The 18,898-nt window shown below is 46.9% G+C and overlaps 1 protein-coding gene across 10 annotated transcripts in view; it reads left to right on the forward strand.

Annotated features, from left to right (window-relative positions):
• Positions 1–18,898, forward strand: part of LOC119970394 (nicotinamide riboside kinase 1-like) — a 55,280-nt gene that overhangs the window by 10,717 nt on the left and 25,665 nt on the right. For 9 of the 10 annotated variants that reach the window (XM_038804939.1, XM_038804943.1, XM_038804938.1 and 6 more), the window contains one exon: positions 15,361–15,466. In XM_038804939.1, coding sequence (XP_038660867.1) covers positions 15,438–15,466 — 29 coding nt within the window. In that variant the 5' untranslated portion in view covers positions 15,361–15,437. Of the gene's footprint in view, positions 1–5,495; positions 5,911–15,360; positions 15,467–18,898 lie in introns of those variants that run through there. The other variant, XM_038804945.1, reaches the window with a different exon arrangement.

Below are 18,898 nucleotides of genomic sequence, written 5' to 3' on the forward strand. Positions count from 1 at the left end.
GTGCTGTGATGAATGTAAGAAATTGTTATATTTATCGTATTTTACATCTGTTGCAGTAATGTTTTAAAAGCCCGTGTTATGGTACATATATGTTGCCATAATATTATTAAAGAACCTAGGTTAAGGTATCCAGACTGTGTGTCTGCAAAAACGTAACTAAGAAGTCGTAAATGGGAGGTCATGATTGATTTGAACTATTTATTTGTTTACATATAGATGGCTAATGGAACATCGTTATGATTGCTGGAGATTCCCTGGAGAGTAGATAATTATTGAGGGGGTGTATTTAGTCCCAGCTAAGCAGGTCATGTAACATTTTAGGAAGCTACTGATGATGTAATTAATGGGAGGAGCCAAGCCTGTCTGTGGTTTTGCAGTTTGCCATAGGATTTGAGTCTGACAAGACAAGAATGTTAAGTTAACAGCAGTTTTGCCCATGCTGCTAGGTTGAGCAGACATGTACTGAATCTGCTCTTGAAAGGGTCTCTCCAAAAGTCTCTACACAATGAAGCACGTAATATGTTTGTTAACTTGGATGGATGGATGGATGGATTTGTTTATTGTCACGTGTACCGAGGTACAGTGAAAAGTATTTTTCTGCAAGCAGCTCAACAGATCATTCAGTACATGGAAGAAAAGGGAATTAAACAAAATTCAAGAAAATACATGAGAATACATAATAGGGCAACACAAGATATACACTTAATTATAAGTGGCATTATAAGTGGTTGCTTAATTGGAGTTAGTCGCAGGTATAGATGGTAAGTTTTAGTTTTTCCTTGTGTTTAAGAACTATTAAACTGATAATTGTAAAATTATTTTCTTTGATGTTAATGTTAATTCTGTGTTTAAAATTAAGTTTATTTTAACATAAAGATACCTATGGTCAGAGTCATTACTCCTGGGATGAATTAAAAAAATTGGTTTGGGTTCTTGTCTGATATTCTGACAAAAGTTGAGCTCTGGTCCAGTATCCTAACAGTGGTAAAGTGCAAACTCACCAGCAAAACCGAGTTTCGGGAATCAAGATTGAAACCTTGCGAGGGGAGCAGATGTTGAGGCAGTCCAAATCAGAGCAAGTTATGGAGATAATTCCAAGACTTGATCTTCGGAGGTGAACACTGGAATCCATCATGCGACAATCAACCAACCTACCCTCTGAAGAAATCCTCCCTTTAAATCCCTTTCCCACGTTTTGTCTGTGTGTGAAATAAACCAATCCCTTTTATGTTATCGTATCTGAAGCTTGTTTTGAGAGTATTCATAGAGGATTGGAACACTCCATATCTAAGGGAAAATGCACCACTTACAAAGGTGGGATAGGGGAATTAAAAATCAAAAATACCTTTCTGTTTGCAGGCAGGCATTGAGAGGAGAAATCAGGCGTGTTCAAATTTACCCCATCCATAAAAGAACTTGGGAGCTCAAGTCTGGGTCGAGCAATTTCAACTAGACCAGGGTCCAAGTTAAGAGACGAGCCAAAGTAGAGGTAAAAAGAGTCAATTGGAAACCAGAAGAGGGCAACCGGTGCCTGGAATTAACTGTTGTCCTTGTCCTAACACTAAGAAAATGGCAACATTTGATGTTTAATTAGCAAGAAAATTTAAGGGAGGAAATTTTGGAGACACTTAGCGCAGATCAATTTAAAGCTCAGGCTAGGGAATTGCAGTTAAAATTGCCCAGCAAAAGCAAAGTAAATGAACTAATCCTGGCATTGGTAGATCGTCTGGATTCGACTTTATCTGGAGAGCAGTCAGATGAAGACCTCAATTGTGATTCCGAATCCCCTACCCAAGACAATTTGGAGCTGGAGAAGCTTAAATTGCAGTTCGAATTTCTGGAGAGAGAAAGGGGAGCTCAGAGGGAAAAAGTATTTCGGCTCCAAAATTGAAAATGGAGCTAGCAGCTAAAAGGGAGAGAGAGGCTAGCCATTTGGATGCGACAAGAGAAAATATCTCTCTACCGAGTAGCACCCTTTATTCCCCCTAACCCAGAGGCTTGCAAGTATGCAATATTTTTTCCCAAATTTGAAAAGTGATGTGGAGGCATTCTTTAGCATATTTGAGAAGATAGCAGTACAGCTAAACAACCCTCAGAGATCTGGACATTTTAATTTAAGGGCAGCTGTCTGAGAGGGCCCAAGAGGACCATACTCCGTGTTACCTTCTGAGGTGTCTCTAGATTAAATGCAGACCAAAGCTACCATTCTAATTGCCTATCAGTTAGTCCTAGAATCATACCGACAACAATTCAGGAATGCTCGTAACAATGCTAAAACAAATTGCATTCAGCCGAAGGATAAGATTCCTAAAAATCCCATGCACCTATGAGGGGTTGCGTGAACTAGTATTTTTGGGGGAATTAAAACATTTTTTTTGTATTTTTAAAAATTAATTTAGAATGCACAGTGGTTAGCATTGCTGCCTCACGGTGCCGAGGTCCCAGTTTGATCCTGGCTCTGGGTCACTGGCCGTGTGGAGTTTGGACATTTTCCCCGTGTTTGCATGGGTTTTGCCCCCACAAGCCAAATATGCGCAGGCTAGGTGGATTGGCCACACTAAATTGCCACCTTAATTGGAAAAATATGAATTGGGTACTCTAAATTTATTTTTTTTAAACTTAAAGTACCCAATTAATTTTTTACAATTAAGGGGCAATTTACATTCCCGCCATCCCAGAAATCAGCCTGGTAAAACTTTGTTACACTCACTCCATAGCAAGAACATCCTTCCTCAGAAAAGGACAACACTCTAGGTGTGGCCTCACCAATACCCTTTACAATTGCAGTAAAACATCCATATTCCTATATTCAAATCCTCTCCCAATGAAGGCCAACATACTTCTTTACTGCCTGCTCTACCTGCGTGTTTACTTTCAGTGACTGATGCACAAGGATACCAAGGTCTTGCTGAGTATCCACCTCTCTCAATTTACACCCATTCAAATAATAATCAGCTTTCCTATTTTTGCTACTGAAGCGGTTAACCTCACAGTTATCCACATGATATTGCATCTGCCATGCATATACTCACTCACGCAGCCTGTCCAAATCCCACTGAAGCATCTCTGCATCCTCCTCACAGCTCACCCTCCAACCCAACTTTGTATCTTCTGAAAATTTGGGGATGATACATTTAGTTCCCTCGTCCAAATCCTTAATATATAATATGAACAGTTGCGGTCCTAGCACTGCAGTACCCCACTAGTCACTGCCTGCCGATCGGGAAAAGACCTATTTATTCCAAGCTTTTGCTTCCTGTTTGCTAATCCGCTTTCTATCTATCGCAAGACACTACCCGCAATCCCATGCGCTTCAACTTTACATCGCAATCTGTTTTGTGAGACCTTGTTGAAAGCCTCCTGAAAGTCTAAATAAACCACATCCACCGGTTCTCCCTGGTCAACTCTACTAGTTATATCTTCAAAGAATTCTGCAGTAGTAGATTTGTCAAGTATGATTTCCCTTTTGTAAATCCATGCTGACTTTGTCTGATTACACCACTGCTTTCCAAATGCTGTGCTATGAAATCTTTGATAACAGACTTGAGCAACTTCCCTACTACTGACGTTAGGCTCACTGATCTATAGTTCTCTGTTTTCTTTCTACCTCCCTTCTTGAATAGCGGGGTTATATTAGCTACCCTCCCTCTACCTCCCTTTTTGAATAACGGGGTTATATTAGCTACCCTCCCTCTACCTCCCTTTTTGAATAGCGGGGTTATATTAGCTACCCTCCCTCTACCTCCCTTTTTGAATAACGGGGTTATATTAGCTACCCTCCAATCTGTAGGTACCATTCCAGAAACCAAAGAATTTTGGAAAATGACCACCAATGCATCTACTATTTCTCGGGCCACTTCTGGGATGAAGATCATCAGGCTCTGGACATTTATCCTTCAATCCCATTAATTTCCCCCAAACCATTTCTCTCCTAATACTAATCTCCCTCAGCTCCTCACTCAAAAGTTGTGTTGCTCAGAGGCGAAGACGATGGGACGTTTGGGTCCGTCATCCATGGTGTGGGCCAGTACGACCCCAATGCTGGACGGAGAAGCGTTGCAGGTCAACAGGAATGGTCAGGATGGGTGAAGTGGATTAGCAGTCTTGATGAGGAGAATTGTTATTTTACCTTGACGAAAGTCGCCTGCTGCTCTCGGGGCCCACTCCCAATATTGCCCCTTCTTTAACAGACGGTGGAGGAGGCCTAAACCTGTGGCTAGGTTTGGGAGGAACTTGCCATAGTAATGGATCGGAGTTCTGTTGGGCCACCTGGTATCGGAGCCTGCCGAATTGCCTGTACCTTTTCTTCCACCGGGTGCAAGCCATGGTGGTCTATGTCGTCAACGAGGTACGTTACTTAGGCGGCTTTGAAGACATATTTCCCGTTGGAGGCGGACGCCGGCTTTCTCAAAGCACCTTGACATCGCCAGGTTTTGTAGGTGCTCTTGGTCGGAAGAGCCTGTGATCAGGACGTAGTTTAGATAAACTGCCACGCGGGGTAGGCCTCACAGGATATTCTCCATTACGTGCACACACGGAGGAATCCCTAAAGGGCAGGTGGGTATATTCATACAGCCCTCCGTGTATGTTCACAGTTAAGAAGCATCTGGACTTGGGGGCAAAAACTAACTGGAGGTAAGCGTGACTCATGTCAAGTTTTATAAACGTGTGACCTCCGCTGAGCTTCAGGTAAGACCCTCAATCCTAGGGACCGGATAACAGTTCAGTCGAGACACACAGTGGACCGACATCTTATAGTCGCCACACAAACGTACTGATCCATCCGGTTTCATGACCGGGATGACCAATTTAGAGTACCCAATTCTTTTTTCCAATTAAGAGGCAATTTAGCATTGCCAATCCACCTACCCCGCACATCTTTGTGCTGTGGGGGCGAGACCCATGCACACATGGGGAGAATGTGCAAACTCCACACAGACCGTGTCCCGGGGCTGGGAACAAACCCGAATCTCGGCACCCTGGGGCAACAGTGCTTACCACTACGCCCATGATTCTTGACCAGAATCTGGAATATGGAAAGGTTGTCATGCCCGCTATTGTCAGTCATTCCCCGTAAGGTGGCTAGCGTTGCATTGGTGCCCGATGGGATCAGCGATAGAAGGTCAGAGCAGATGCGGTCGAACGTGTGGGGACTGGCTACTGACCCTGCTTCCCAGTGTCGAGTTCCATGCAGATTGGGTGTCCATTAATTTGCAGGGAGATCCAGTTGGGCGCCACTTTTAGTGCGGCTATGCAATGTAATTGCTTGTAGGTGCTGACGTCGTCTTCCACATAGTATGCCTTGTCACATGGGGGCAGTCGCGCCTCGCGGCTCGGCAGGCGGCCAGATCCTCCCGTGGCTTCCTGTTTCCCTGGTTTCTGCGGTCTGTATCGCCCCTAGCTGGCTGGTGGTCATATTCCAGTTCCTCCTAGTTGAGGGCGAACGTCCCGCGGTGTTCCCAGCCTCTATTACGGTGGCTCGTGTTCCTCCAGTAGGTGTCCCATCGCGGAGGGGAGGGGGGGGGGTTCCTGTTCTAGCCGAGTGTGATTGGCGCTAGCTTTGGCGACCCAGACTGAGCACTGCCAGTCCCTGGAGTTCCTGGATCCCTTGTTCTGTGCTTTCTCTGGAAATGGCCATCTCCACCGTGCATTGCAGGTCCAGGCTAGCCTCAGCTAGTTATTTCCGTTGAATGGCCACACAGAGGAGTCCACACAGCAAGCAATCTCAAAATGTCTCATTCACTGTCATTCCGAACTCGCAAGTCTTCGGAGACTGGCCACAAAGTCACTCATCGATTCAGCCTGGGCCTGAGCAGCGTATGGAACCAGAAATGGCACACGATGAGCAGGGTTTAGGATTGAAATGCTCCCCCAGTAAGACCGCCAGGGCAGTGAATGACTGGATATCTGGTGAGTCAGGCTCTTTATCACACTGTAGTTGGGCCTCCTGCAAGCGGTTAGTAACATCAAATTTGTCTCCCATCGCTGGTAGTTGCACTTATTAAAAAAGAAAGTTCATGTGTTCCACATATTGCCCCCAAGTTCCAGCTTTCCTATGTGCGGCATTTTGGCAGTTAGTAGTAGGGTCTCCTGAAGCCTAGACTAGGTGGACTGGCCTCGTAGCAACCGGTGTCGATGGCAGCTCCACTGAATCCTCGTCACCAGTGTTGAATCCGTGATAAGTAGAACACAGAGACGATAGTAGAAATAACGAATGAGGTTCATTTCAATACAATTCTAATACTCCTCCATTCCCCTGAGGGTCTCCTTCCCCAACCTGCACCTGGGCCGGAGGGTTTATACAATAGGGGCTCTCCTTGAGAGGGGAAGCCCCGCCCCCTTAAATAAGACGTTCATATTCCGGGGAGGTCATGGGAAATCGTATTGTCTGATCTCTGGACCTCCATTGGGGTTAAAACAGAATAATTTCACATTTCTCCATATTGAACTTCATCTGCCACTTTCCCACCCATTCCATCAACTTATCTATGTCCTTTTGAAGTCCTACATGATGATCCTCAAAATTTACAATGACTCCAAGTTTCATATCATCCAGAAAGTTTAAAATTGTGCCCTGTATACCAAGGTCTCGGAGGTCATTAATATCAGGAAAATCCAGTTGGAAATCAGCATGGTTCCCTATCTGTATTCAGGGTGCCAGGGTAATTTACAACAAATAAAATTGGAAGGGTTCATCCGAACACAACTTTGGTTTAACATCTCATGTCAAGGATGATATTTCCAAAAGTACAAAATACCCACAGTGCTCCATTGAAATGTCAACTCCAGTCTTAATCTTAAATTCTGTATGGAGGAGGGGGTTGGATTAGTCGACGATCTTTTGACTCCCAAGATAAGAATGCTGTTAACTGAAACAAGCTCATACTCCGTGCTAGAAATAAGTTAAATAGACTGTTATAAAGATCACAAAAAAATCATTGTCCTGATGTATACAGTTTCACCTCCCCAATGTGTATCTGAAATTCCCCTAATATGTTTCCTGATGAAAGTTTGAGCTTTTTGAGAAATCTATTGATTCAGCTGAACAATCTTCCCAATGTTATCAATTCAGCTGTATGGAGAAACTCTGCATGGGTGCAGACTTCACTCTTAAAATCTACTGTTATTCAGGAGTTAACTAGCCAAAGTTCGTTTCATTGTTAATACAGTAGTAACTTTCCAGCAAAAATAGCCTTTGATGAGATGGGGTGTTACTGTTGCATCCTGATTAACAATTTGAGATTTGGAGGAGCTAGTTTGTGAAGAGTAGAGATAACCCCGGTAACTATAGACCAGTGAGCCTTACTTCTGTTGTGGGAAAAGTCTTGGAAAGGTTTATAAGAGATAGGATGTATAATCATCTGGAAAGGAATAATTTGATTAGAGATAGTCAACATGGTTTTGTGAACGGTAGGTCGTGCCTCACAAACCTCATTGAGTTCTTCAAGAAGGTGACCAAACAGGTGGATGAGGGTAAAGCAGTTGATGTGGTGCATATGGATTTCAGTAAAGCGTTTGATAAGGTTCCCCACGGTATGCTATTGCAAAAAACCCAGAGGCATGGGATTCAGAGTGATTTAGCAGTTTGGATCAGAAATTGGCTAGCTGATAGAAGACAAAGGGTGGTGGTTGATGGGAAATGTTCTGACTGGTGTCCAGTTACTAGTGGTGTACCACAAGGATCTGTTTTGGGGCCGCTGTTGTTTGTCATTTTTATAAATGACCTGGAGGAGGGCGTAGAAGGATGTGTGAGTAAATTTGCAGATGACACAAGTCGGTGGAGTTGTGGACAGTACAGAAGGATGTTACAAGTTACAGAGGGACATAGATAAGCTTCAGAGCTGGGCTGACAGGTGGCAAAAGGAGTTTAATGCAGAAAAGTGTGAGGTGATGTGGTGATATGAGTGGAAGCACTGTCATTGGTGCAGAGCATTGGTTCCCCATTGGCTCTGGCTGGTCATGTGCCTCTTGTCTGATTGGCTGGGACTAGTCATGTGACTGCTCACCAATTGGTCGAGAGGCAAGTAGACACCGCCTCCGAGGCGGGGTATAAGTACCCAGGTTTCCCGGGGGTCGGCCTTTCTCTGTAGTCGACCACCGGGCTAACAACTAGCTGAATAAAGCCACAGTTTGGATCTTCATCGTGTCTCGCGTCCAATTGATGGTACATCAATTTAATCAGCTAGAATTTTGGAATGGAGCTACGCATCAAACCTGACTGCCTCCGCACCAGCCCGCATGCCTCAAATGCGCCTGCAATCTTTAAACATTGGCAGGCGTGTTTCAACAGTTACCTGACAACGGCAGCCAGCAAACCCACCAAGGAGCGGAAACTCCACATCCTCCACTCGTGCGTGGGCACGGCGGTATATTCAATGATTGAGGACAAAAGCGATTATGATGCGGCCATGGATATCCTGAAAGGACACTTTCTCCGGCCGGTCAACGAAGTATACACATGGCATCTCCTGACGACTAGACAGCAGTTCCCTGGTGAGTCACTCGACGTATTCTACCAGGCCCTCACAGCTCTAGGGAGAATGTGCGCCTGTCCCCACGTTTCGGCGACCGAGCACATGGAACTTTTAATTAGAGACGCTTATTTTGCCGGCATTCAATCCTCCTCTATCCGCCAACGATTGCTGGCGAAGAACACCCTCAGCCTAGCTGAGGCGCGGACCCTTGCAACCTCCCTGGGGGTCGCTGACCTGAACGCTCGCGCATACGCCACCGCAGCAACCCCCTGGACATCGTGGCATGCGCCACCCCCGTCCTCCGCTGACCCCGACCCCCCCCCAGACCTGCGCTGCGGGACGCTCCGAGAAGCTATCGGGGCCCCGCTGCTATTTTTGTGGCTTCTCCAAGCACCCCCGCCCGCGCTGCCCGGCCCGCTCAGCTCTGTCTAAGAGCTGCGGGAAGAAGGGCCACTACGCGGTGGTCTGCCAGACCAAGTCGGACGTTGCTGTTCCGCACAGCGACCGCGGATCCCCCCCCCCCCCCCCCCGGGCCACCCCAGGGCCCCGCGCCGCGCACCGACCTCTCCAGCCCGCCTCCCGGCCCCCACAACAGGCCCACGTTCCTCCCGACCCGCGCTCCCAGCTGCTCCGACCGGCCCGCAGACGCCACTAACACTGCCCCCAGCTACCACGAGGTCCCCTTGGGCGCCGCCATCTTGGGCCCCGGACGCCACGTGCGGGTCATGGGTGCCACCATCTTGGGGCCCCGGCTCCACGTGCGGGTCCTGGGCGCCACCATCTTGGGACCCCGATTCCACGTGCGGGTCATGGTCGCCGCCATCTTGGGCCAACATGGAAGGCCCTGCCAGCGATTACTCTGCAACCGGGGATGACCTGGAACTCCCGCCACGACTTGCTTCCATCACTCTCGACCAGTCGCGACCACGCTCGCTCGCCAAGACTACGACAACAATCCAGCTCAACGGACACAAGACAAAATGCCTACTGGACTCCGGGAGCACGGAAAGTTTCGTCCACCCTGACACGGTAAGACGCTGTGCGCTCCCTATCCACCCAGTTAAGCATAAAATCGAATTGGCCTTGGGTTCGCACTCCGTCCAAATCACCGGGTGCTGCATAGCGGACCTCACGGTCCAGGGGAGGGTTTTCAAAAACTTCAAACTCCTCATTCTCCCCTGTCTATGTGCTCCAGCACTCTTGGGCCTGGATTTCCAGTGCAACCTCCAGAGCTTAACCTTCCAATTCGGCGGTCCTATTCCCCCCCCCTTACTGTCTGCAGCCTTGCGTCCCTCAAAGTGGACCCACCTTCCTTGTTTGCTAATCTCACCCCAGATTGTAAACCTGTCGCCACTCGGAGCAGACGATACAGTGCCCAGGACTGGGCCTTCATCGGGTCCGAGATCCAGAGGCTCCTTAAGGAAGGAGTTATCGAGGCCAGCAACAGTCCCTGGCGAGCCCAAGTGCTGGTAGTACGGACTGGGGAGGAAAACCGGATGGTCATTGATTACAGTCAGACCATCAACAGGTTTACGCAGCTGGACGCGTACCCTCTCCCCCGTATTTCTGACCTGGTTAACAGGATCGCGAAATGCAAAGTCTTTTCCACGGTGGACCTTAAATCTGCCTACCACCAGCTCCCCATCCGCGTGAGTGACCGCAAGTACACCGCGTTTGAGGCAGATGGGCGCCTCTACCACTTCCTCAGGGTTCCATTCGGTGTCACAAATGGGGTCTCGGTCTTCCAACGGGAGATGGACCGAATGGTCGACAAGCATGGGTTACGGGCTACCTTCCCGTACCTCGATAACGTCACCATCTGCGGCCACGACCAGCAGGACCATGACACCAACCTTCAAAAATTCCTCTAGACCGCGAAACTCCTTAATCTAACCTACAATAAGGATAAGTGCGTGTCTAGCCATCCTTGGCTACGTAGTGCGTAACGGAGTGATAGGCCCCGATCCCGAACACATGCGCCCCCTGATGGAACTCCCTCTCCCCAACTCCCTCAAATCCCTCAAACGCTGCCTGGGCTTCTTCTCCTATTACGCCCAGTGGGTCCCCAACTACGCCGACAAAGCCCGCCCCCTCATCCAGTCCACCTCCTTTCCCCTGTCGATGGAGGCCCGCCAGGCCTTTAGCCGCAAAAAAGCGGATATCGCAAAGGCCACGATGCACGCTATCAACGAGTCCCTCCCATTCCAGGTCGAGAGCGGCGTGTCTGACGTAGCTCTGGCGGCCACCCTGAACCAAGCGGGCAGACCCGTGGCCTTCTTCTCATGAACCCTCCACGCTTCCGAAATCCGCCACTCCTCGGTGGAAAAGGAGGTCTGCGCCAGCGCGCAGATTGACCGCCACTGCTCCCTCCACACGGACCTCTGCCATCCAGGTGTCACTTGTTTTTACCATTTTATTAAGACCCGCAACCTTCCCTACTCCGTTGAGGAAGTCAGGACCGTCACCAGGGACTGCCACGTCTGCGCCGAGTGCAAACCGCACTTCTACCGCCCCGAACGAGCGCATTTGATCAAGGCATCCCGCCCCTTTGAATGTCTCAGTATAGACTTCAAGGGTCCCCTCCCCTCCAACAACCGTAACACATGTTTCCTGAGTGTTATCGACGAGTACTCCCGCTTCCCTTCCGCCATTCCCTGTCCCGACATGACCACAACAACCGTCATAAAGACACTCCAATCCATCTTCTCCCTGTTCCGTTAGCCCGCGTACATCCACAGCGACTGGGGGTCCTCCTTTATGAGTGATGAACTGCGTCAATTCCTGCTCAACAGGGGCATAGCCTCTAGCAGGACGACCAGTTATAACCCCCGGGGTAACGGTCAGGTCGAGCGGGAGAATGGCACCATTTGGAAGACCATCCTGCTGGCCCTACGGTCCAGAGATCTCCCTATTCTCCGTTGGCAAGAGGTCATCCCCGACGCCCTTCACTCAATCCGGTCTCTCCTCTGTACTACCACTAATCAAACACCTCATGAACGTCGTCTAGTTTTCCCTAGGAAGTCGTCCTCAGGATCTCCTCTCCCGACCTGGCTGGCCACTCCGGGGCCCATCTTGCTCCGGAAGCATGTGCGGGTGCACAAGTCCGACCCGTTGGTTGAGCGAGTCCAGTTACTCCACGCCAACCCGCAGAATACGTACGTGGAGTATCCCGACGGTCGGCAGGATACGGTCTCGCTCCGGGACCTGGCACCCACCGGCGTGCGGCCCTCTCCTCTTCCATCAACACCCCCCCCCCCCCCCCCCCCCCCCCCCCCCCCAATTCTCCCCACGACCCAGCGCATATACTTCCCCGATTACAGCATCTCCACCACCGGCCCGGGGTACGGAGACACATCTACGACCGACGCTCCCGGAGGCAAGGGCGACCATCGGCCCGACGTCACCGGCTCCACTGCGACGGTCCACCAGAACATCACGGGCACCCGACAGGCTGATCGTGACCATCTGATGCAACGGCCATGGGACTTTATTGGACTGTATTGTAATTTTTTTTTGTAGTATGTAGTATTGTTTATTTTTGCCACGAGCCAGTGGGCAGCCCATATCTTCGATTATTGCTACTCATATCACCAGTCCTCGGACCCCCCCCTTCCCCTCACACACCCTCCCTGCCTTCTTTCTCCACAAGGGGTGAATGTGGTGATATGAGTGGGAGCACTGCCATTGGTGCAGAGCATTGGTTCCCCATTGGCTCTGGCTGGTCATGTGCCTCTCGTCTGATTGGCTGGGACTAGTCATGTGATTGCTCACCAATTGGTCGAGAGGCAAGTAGACACCGCCTCCGAGGCGGGGTATAAGTACCCAGGTTTCCCGGCGGTCGGCCTTTCTCTGTAGTCGACCACCGGGCTAACAACTAGCTGATTAAAGCCACAGTTTGGATCTTCATTGTGTCTCGCGTCCAATTCATGGTACATCAGGTGATTCATTTTGGAAGGAATAACAGGAAGACAGAGTACTGGGCTAATGGTAAGATTCTTGGTCGTATGGACGAGCAGAGAGATCTCGGTGTCCATGTCCATAGATCCCTGAAAGATGCCACCCAGGTTGAGAGGGTTGTTAAGAAGGCGTAGGGTATGTTAGCTTTTATTGGTAGAGGAATTGAGTTTCGGAGCCATGAGGTCATGTTGCAGTTGTACAAAACTCTGGCGCGACCGCATTTGGAGTATTGCGTGCAGTTCTGGTCGCCGCATTATAGGAAGGATGTGGAAGCACGAGGGCCGAAGGGCCTGTACTGCACTGTAATATTCTATGTTCTAAATCTTTTATAAATATAAGCAGAGTTTCTGGACCAGGCAAAGACAACCTGTTTTGGAAGGCACACTTTTCCCAGGTTGGATGAAAACAACAACTTACATTTCTGTAGTGCCTTTAAAATCTTAAGATGTTCCACAGTGCTTCACAGGACTACTATCAAAAATCTTGACACTGAGCCACATAAGGAAATATTAGGACAGAGGTTCATAAGCTTGGTCCAAGAGAGAGGAAAATAGAGCAGTTTAAGGAGGAATTAAAGAGTTTTGAGTCCGAGGCAGCCAAACAAAAGTGTGTTAATGGTGGAGCAACAAAAATCAGAGGTGGTCAGAGATCAGAATTTAAGGAACGCAGAAATCTTGGAGAAGGTTGCGGAGATGAGGGGTGTGCAGAACTCAGACTTTTTGACACCCGAGAGATCATAGCAAGGCGGTTCGATTGGCTGGTTGGTGGCAGTGATTGGGTCCTACGCAAGTGAAATAGTTTTCAGAGTTCTGATGTTCAAAATGCTATGTCTCCTGTAGCACTGTGTACTATTTTGCAACTTTTGCTCCTCACTTCCTCCGCTCGATGTGAAGGTATATATGCCCATTAAATATCCATGGATCAAAATGATAATCACAAAGTAAAAGAAATGGGAAATAAGGGAATCAACAGGAAGAGCGCTTACAATATATTTATAACCTGTATGCTTTAATTTAACCGAAATATCACCTAAACTCAACTCAAAATCCATGCAAGAGTAAATAGTTGTAGTAAAATCAACCAAATCAGTAGGCCCGTTTTAGTAGCGAACAACTTGTAAATTTTCATAAAACAATGCATCATCCTATGAAGCATTCAGATTATGGTTAAGCTGAATGCAGGTGACCAAGCACAGCCAAGAGTGACTATCGGTTGGGTTTGTGATGCACATTACAATCACTCTTTAGCACAAAAACGCCATCATGTTCTTTTGTTCCATCAACTTCAAGGAGTCTCAGAACAGATATAAGATGGAATATCAACTCAGCAAAGCTCTATTTATTCTTTGATCTTGCCATTGAGCTCTTTCTGTGGGACACTGCTGTATTTTTTTATTTTTATTACTGGCAATCATTGTGATTTCCCTTGAGTGAAAACTCCCAAATCATGCCTGTTTCTGATGTTTATTATTTAATTTATGAGATGTGGGTGCCGTTGGTTAAGCCAGCATTTATTGTCCATCCCTAATTGCCCTTGAGAAGGTGGCGGTGAGCTGACTTCTTGAACCTCTGCAGTCGATGTGGTGTTAGTACACCCACAATGCTGTCAGGGCAGATGTTCCAGCATTTTGACCCAGCAACAGCGAAGGAACGGCGGTATAGTTCCAAGTCAGAATGGCGAGTTATTTGAGTTGTGTTTTTTTGGTGCCTCATAACAGCTTTCATCACTTCAGCCTAGTTCGAATGTGGACCTAAGCCTTGGTGGTGAGATATTCTGCACCACACGGCCCCTAAAGCAACCCTCAACAAAACCATTATTTGCACACTGTTATAATAAATGTTATAATAAATACTGTTATAATAATGGGGCGGCACAGTAGCACAGTGATTAGCACTGTTGCTTCACAGTGCCAGGGTTTCAGGTTCGATACCCGCTTGGGTCACTGTCTGTGCGGATCCTCCCCGTGTCTGTGTAGGTTTCTTCCGGGTGCTCCGGTTTCCTCCCGCAAGTCCCGAAAGACGTGCTGTTAGATAAATTGGACATTCTGAATTCTCCCTCAGTATACCCGAACAGGTGACAGAGGGGCTTTTCACAGTAACCTCATTGCAGTGTTAATGTAAGCCTATGTGTGACAACAAAGATTATTATTATAAAAATCACTAAAAATGAAAGCTTTCAATGAGATGGTGAAATTTGAGGCATATATCTAATAATACCAAACAGGGCATATTCTCATTTTAGCAGTGGGCGCAACTGAGATATTGGGCATGATTTTGTGGTCCCCTGCCAGAGGGTTTGAGGGGGGCACATAAAATACAGCAGTTGGCCTCCCCACTGCCTGCCCAGTCCCGTCTCAGGGAACAGTGGAGGCATTGGACTGCCTGCCTGCCCTTGAGCCTATTGAAGCCCTTAACTGACCAATTAATGACCACTCTAATGAGAGAACGAAGGGTGGAAATTACAGAGACTGGTCACACTTTTTTTCATTCCTCCTTGGATATGGGGGTGGGGTAAGAGGACTGGAGGATTGTAAATGTTACACCTATGTTTAAAATGGGTGAAGAGATAAACCCCAGAAACCATAGGCAAAGTGAGAGAACTTTTACAAAGAAAAATCCAAGACAAGATTAATTGGCATTTGGAAAAGTATAGGCTAATTAAATGAAAGTCAGCATGGATTTGTTAAAGAAAAATACATTTGATTGAATTCTTTAATGAAGTAATGGAGAGAGTTGATTCTCTATATCGACTTTCAAAAAGCATTTATTAGATACGTTAGCAAAATTAAAAATGTGTTTTGTATACCACTGATCTGGATACTCTTCTGGAAAGAAAGTAATGAAGTGAGAAATGAACAGACAGCTGAAGGATTGACATAATATCATACATCTTACAGAAATACAAGATCACAAATATCTTTCTTTTTCAGCAACTGCAGGATTTATGCATCATCGTTTCATGAATTCAGAAGCAAAGTTTATTCGAGATTCGTTTTGAAAGCTGGAAATGGAAAAACTTATTGTTGGAATTGGAGGGTAAGTATGAGTGAATTTAAATAACTGTTGCTGAGTTTATTAATGTACATGTGAGAGTATGTGGGTGAGATTACTTTCCCTGTATTTACTTATCTGGAATTATTACTTACAAAAGACAAACAGCACAAAAATAGACCATGCTAGTGTTTCATAGAATCCCTACAATGCAGAAGGAGGCCATTCAGCCCATCGAGTCTTCATCAACCCTCTGAAAGAGCACCCTACCTAGGCCCCTGCCCTAACCCCTTAACCCCACCTAACCTTTTGGACACTAAGGGGCAATTTAACGTGGCCAATCCACCTAACCTGCACATCTTTGAACTGTGGAGGGCGGGTCATAGCACGCAGACACGGGGAGCACATGCATACTCCACTGACAGTCGCCCAAGGTGGGAATTGAACCCGGGTCCGTGGTGTTGTGAGGCAACAGTGCTAACCACTGTGCTATCGTGCCACCCCACAACTGTAAACAGTTTTTGAACTGTCATTCAACTCAAAGCTGCCCTTTCACTCTTGTTTTTTCGTTTGCTCACTCACTTTTGGTTGCTTTTTTGATGTTAATGCTTACTGGCATTCCCTTTTGCTTCTTTTGTGCATCCTTTCTAACATAGTTTGCCTCAGGGAATCATTTTATTAACTGCTGCATACAGATTCTGTTTTGCAGCTTAGCTCTTCCCTCATAATTAATTAACATCCAGCTGTGGACGCAATCGAGACTCCAGGATGGTATGTTGCCTCCCTGGCGCAAGGGTCAAGGATATCTCGGAGCGGCTGCAGGACATTCTCGGGGGGGGAGGGTGAACAGCCAGCTGTCGTGGTGAACATAGGTACCAACGATATAGATAAAAAACGGGATGAAGTCCTACAAGCTGAATTCAGGGAGTTAGGAGTTAAACTAAAAAGTAGGACCTCAAGGGTAGTAATCTCAGGATTGCTACCAGTGCCATAAGCTAGTCAGAGTAGGAATGTCAGGATAGATAGGATGAATGTGTGGCTCGAGAGATGGTGCAAGAGGGAGGGATTCAAATTCCTGGGGCATTGGGACCGGTTCTGGGGAGGTGGGACCAGTACAAACCAGACGGTCTGCACCTGGGCAGGACTGGAACCGATGTCCTAGGGGGGTGTTTGCTAGAGCTGTTGGGGAGGGTTTAAACTAATGTGGCAGGGGGATGGGAACCGATGCAGGAAGTTGGAAGGTAGTAAAACAGGGACAGAAGCAAAAGGAAGTAAGGGGGAAAGTGCAAGACAGAGAAGACATAGTCAAAAATCAAAAAGGGCGACAGTACAAGGTACAGTGACTGAGGGGAGCTCAGTGAATAGGCCCAGTAATACTAAAAGGAGTAAAACTGGAGATGTTAAGATTCAAAACAGAGGTAAAAAAACCAACATAAGTGTACTGTACCTGAATGCTCGTAGTATTCGGAATAAAGTAAATGAGTTGATGGCGCAAATCATTGTGAATGACTATGATTTAGTGGCCATTACTGAAACATGATTAAAGGATGGTCACGACTGGGAGTTAAATATCCAAGGGTATCAAAATATTCGGAAGGACAGAGTGGATGGTAAGGGAGGTGGTGTAGCTCTGTTATTTAAGGATGACATCCGGGCAATAGTTAGGGATGATATCGGTGCTATGGAGGATAAGGTTGAATCCATTTGGGTGGAAATCAGGAATAGTAAGGCGAAAAAGTCACTGATAGGAGTAGTCTATCGGCCACCAAATAGTAACATTATGGTGGGGCAGGCAATAGACAAAGAGATAACTGATGCATGTAGAAATGGTACAGCAGTTATCATGGGGGATTTTAATCTACATGCCGATTGGTTTAACCAAGTCGGTCAAGGCAACCTTGAGGAGGAGTTTATAGAATGTATCCGCGATAGTTTCCTAGAACAGTATGTAATGGAACCTACGAGGGAACAAGCGGTCCTAGATCTTGTCCTGTGTAATGAAACAGGATTGATTCATGATCTCATAGTTAGGGATCCTCTCGGAAGGAGCGATCACAATATGGTGGAATTTAAAATACAGATGGAGGGTGAGAAGGTAAAATCAAATACTAGTGTTTTGTGTTTAAACAAAGGAGATTACAAGGGGATGAGAGAAGAACTAGCTAAGGTAGACTGGGAGCAAAGACTTTATGGTGGAACAGTGGAGAACCTTCCAAGCGATTTTTCACAGTGCTCAGCAAAGGTTTATACCTACAAAAAGGAAGGACGGTAGAAAGAGGGAAAATCAACCGTGGATATCTAAGGAAATAAGGGAGAGTATCAAATTGAAGGAAAGAGCATACAAAGTGGCAAAGATTGGTGGGAGACTAGAGGACTGGGAAATATTTAAGGGGCAACAGAAAGCAACTAAAAAAGCTAAAAAGAAGAGTAAGATAGAGTATGAGAGTAAACTTGCTCAGAATATAAAAACAGACAGCAAAGGTTTTTACAAATATATAAAGCAAAAAAGAGTGGCTAAGGTAAATATGGTCCTTTAGAGGATGAGAAGGGAGTTTTAATAATGGGAGATGAGGAAATGGCTGAGGAACTGAACAGGTTTTTTGGGTCGGTCTTCACAGTGGAAGACACAAATAACATAGCAGCGACTGATAGAAATGAGGCTATGACAGGTGAGGACCTTGAGAGGATTGTTATCACTAAGGAGGTAGTGATGGGCAAGCTAATGGGGCTAAAGGTAGACAAGTCTCCTGGCCCTGATGGAATGCATCCCAGAGTGCTAAAAGAGATGGCTAAGGAAATTGCAGATGCACTAGTGATGATTTACCAAAATTCACTAGACTCTGGGGTGGTCCCGGTGGATTGGAAATTAGCAAACGTGACACCACTGTTTAAAAAAGGAGGTAGGCAGAGAGCAGGAAATTATAGGCCAGTGAGTTTAACATCGGTAGTAGGGAAGATGCTGGAATCTATCATCAAAGAAGAAATAGCGAGGCATCTGGATAGAAATTGTCCCATTGGGCAGACGCAGCATGGGTTCATAAAGGACAGGTCGTGCCTAACTAATTTAGTGGAATTTTTTGAGGACATTACCAGTGCAGTAGATAACAGGGAGCCAATGGATGTGGTATATCTGGATTTCCAGAAAGCTTTTGACAAGGTGCCACACAAAAGGCTGCTGCATAAGATAAAGTTGCATGGCATTAAGGGTAAAGTAGTAGCATGGATAGAGGATTGGTTAATTAATAGAAAGTAAAGAGTGGGGATTAATGCGTGCTTCTCTGGTTGGCGATCAGTACATAGAACATAGAACAGTACAGCACAGAACAGGCCCTTCGGCCCTCGATGTTGTGCCGAGCAATGATCACCCTACTTAAACCCACGTAACCCGTATACCCGTAACCCAACAACCCCCCCATTAACCTTACACTACGGGCAATTTAGCATGGCCAATCCACCTAACCTGCACATCTTTGGACT

This window comes from Scyliorhinus canicula, chromosome 8, assembly GCF_902713615.1.
Source record: "Scyliorhinus canicula chromosome 8, sScyCan1.1, whole genome shotgun sequence".
Taxonomy (NCBI): domain Eukaryota; kingdom Metazoa; phylum Chordata; class Chondrichthyes; order Carcharhiniformes; family Scyliorhinidae; genus Scyliorhinus; species Scyliorhinus canicula.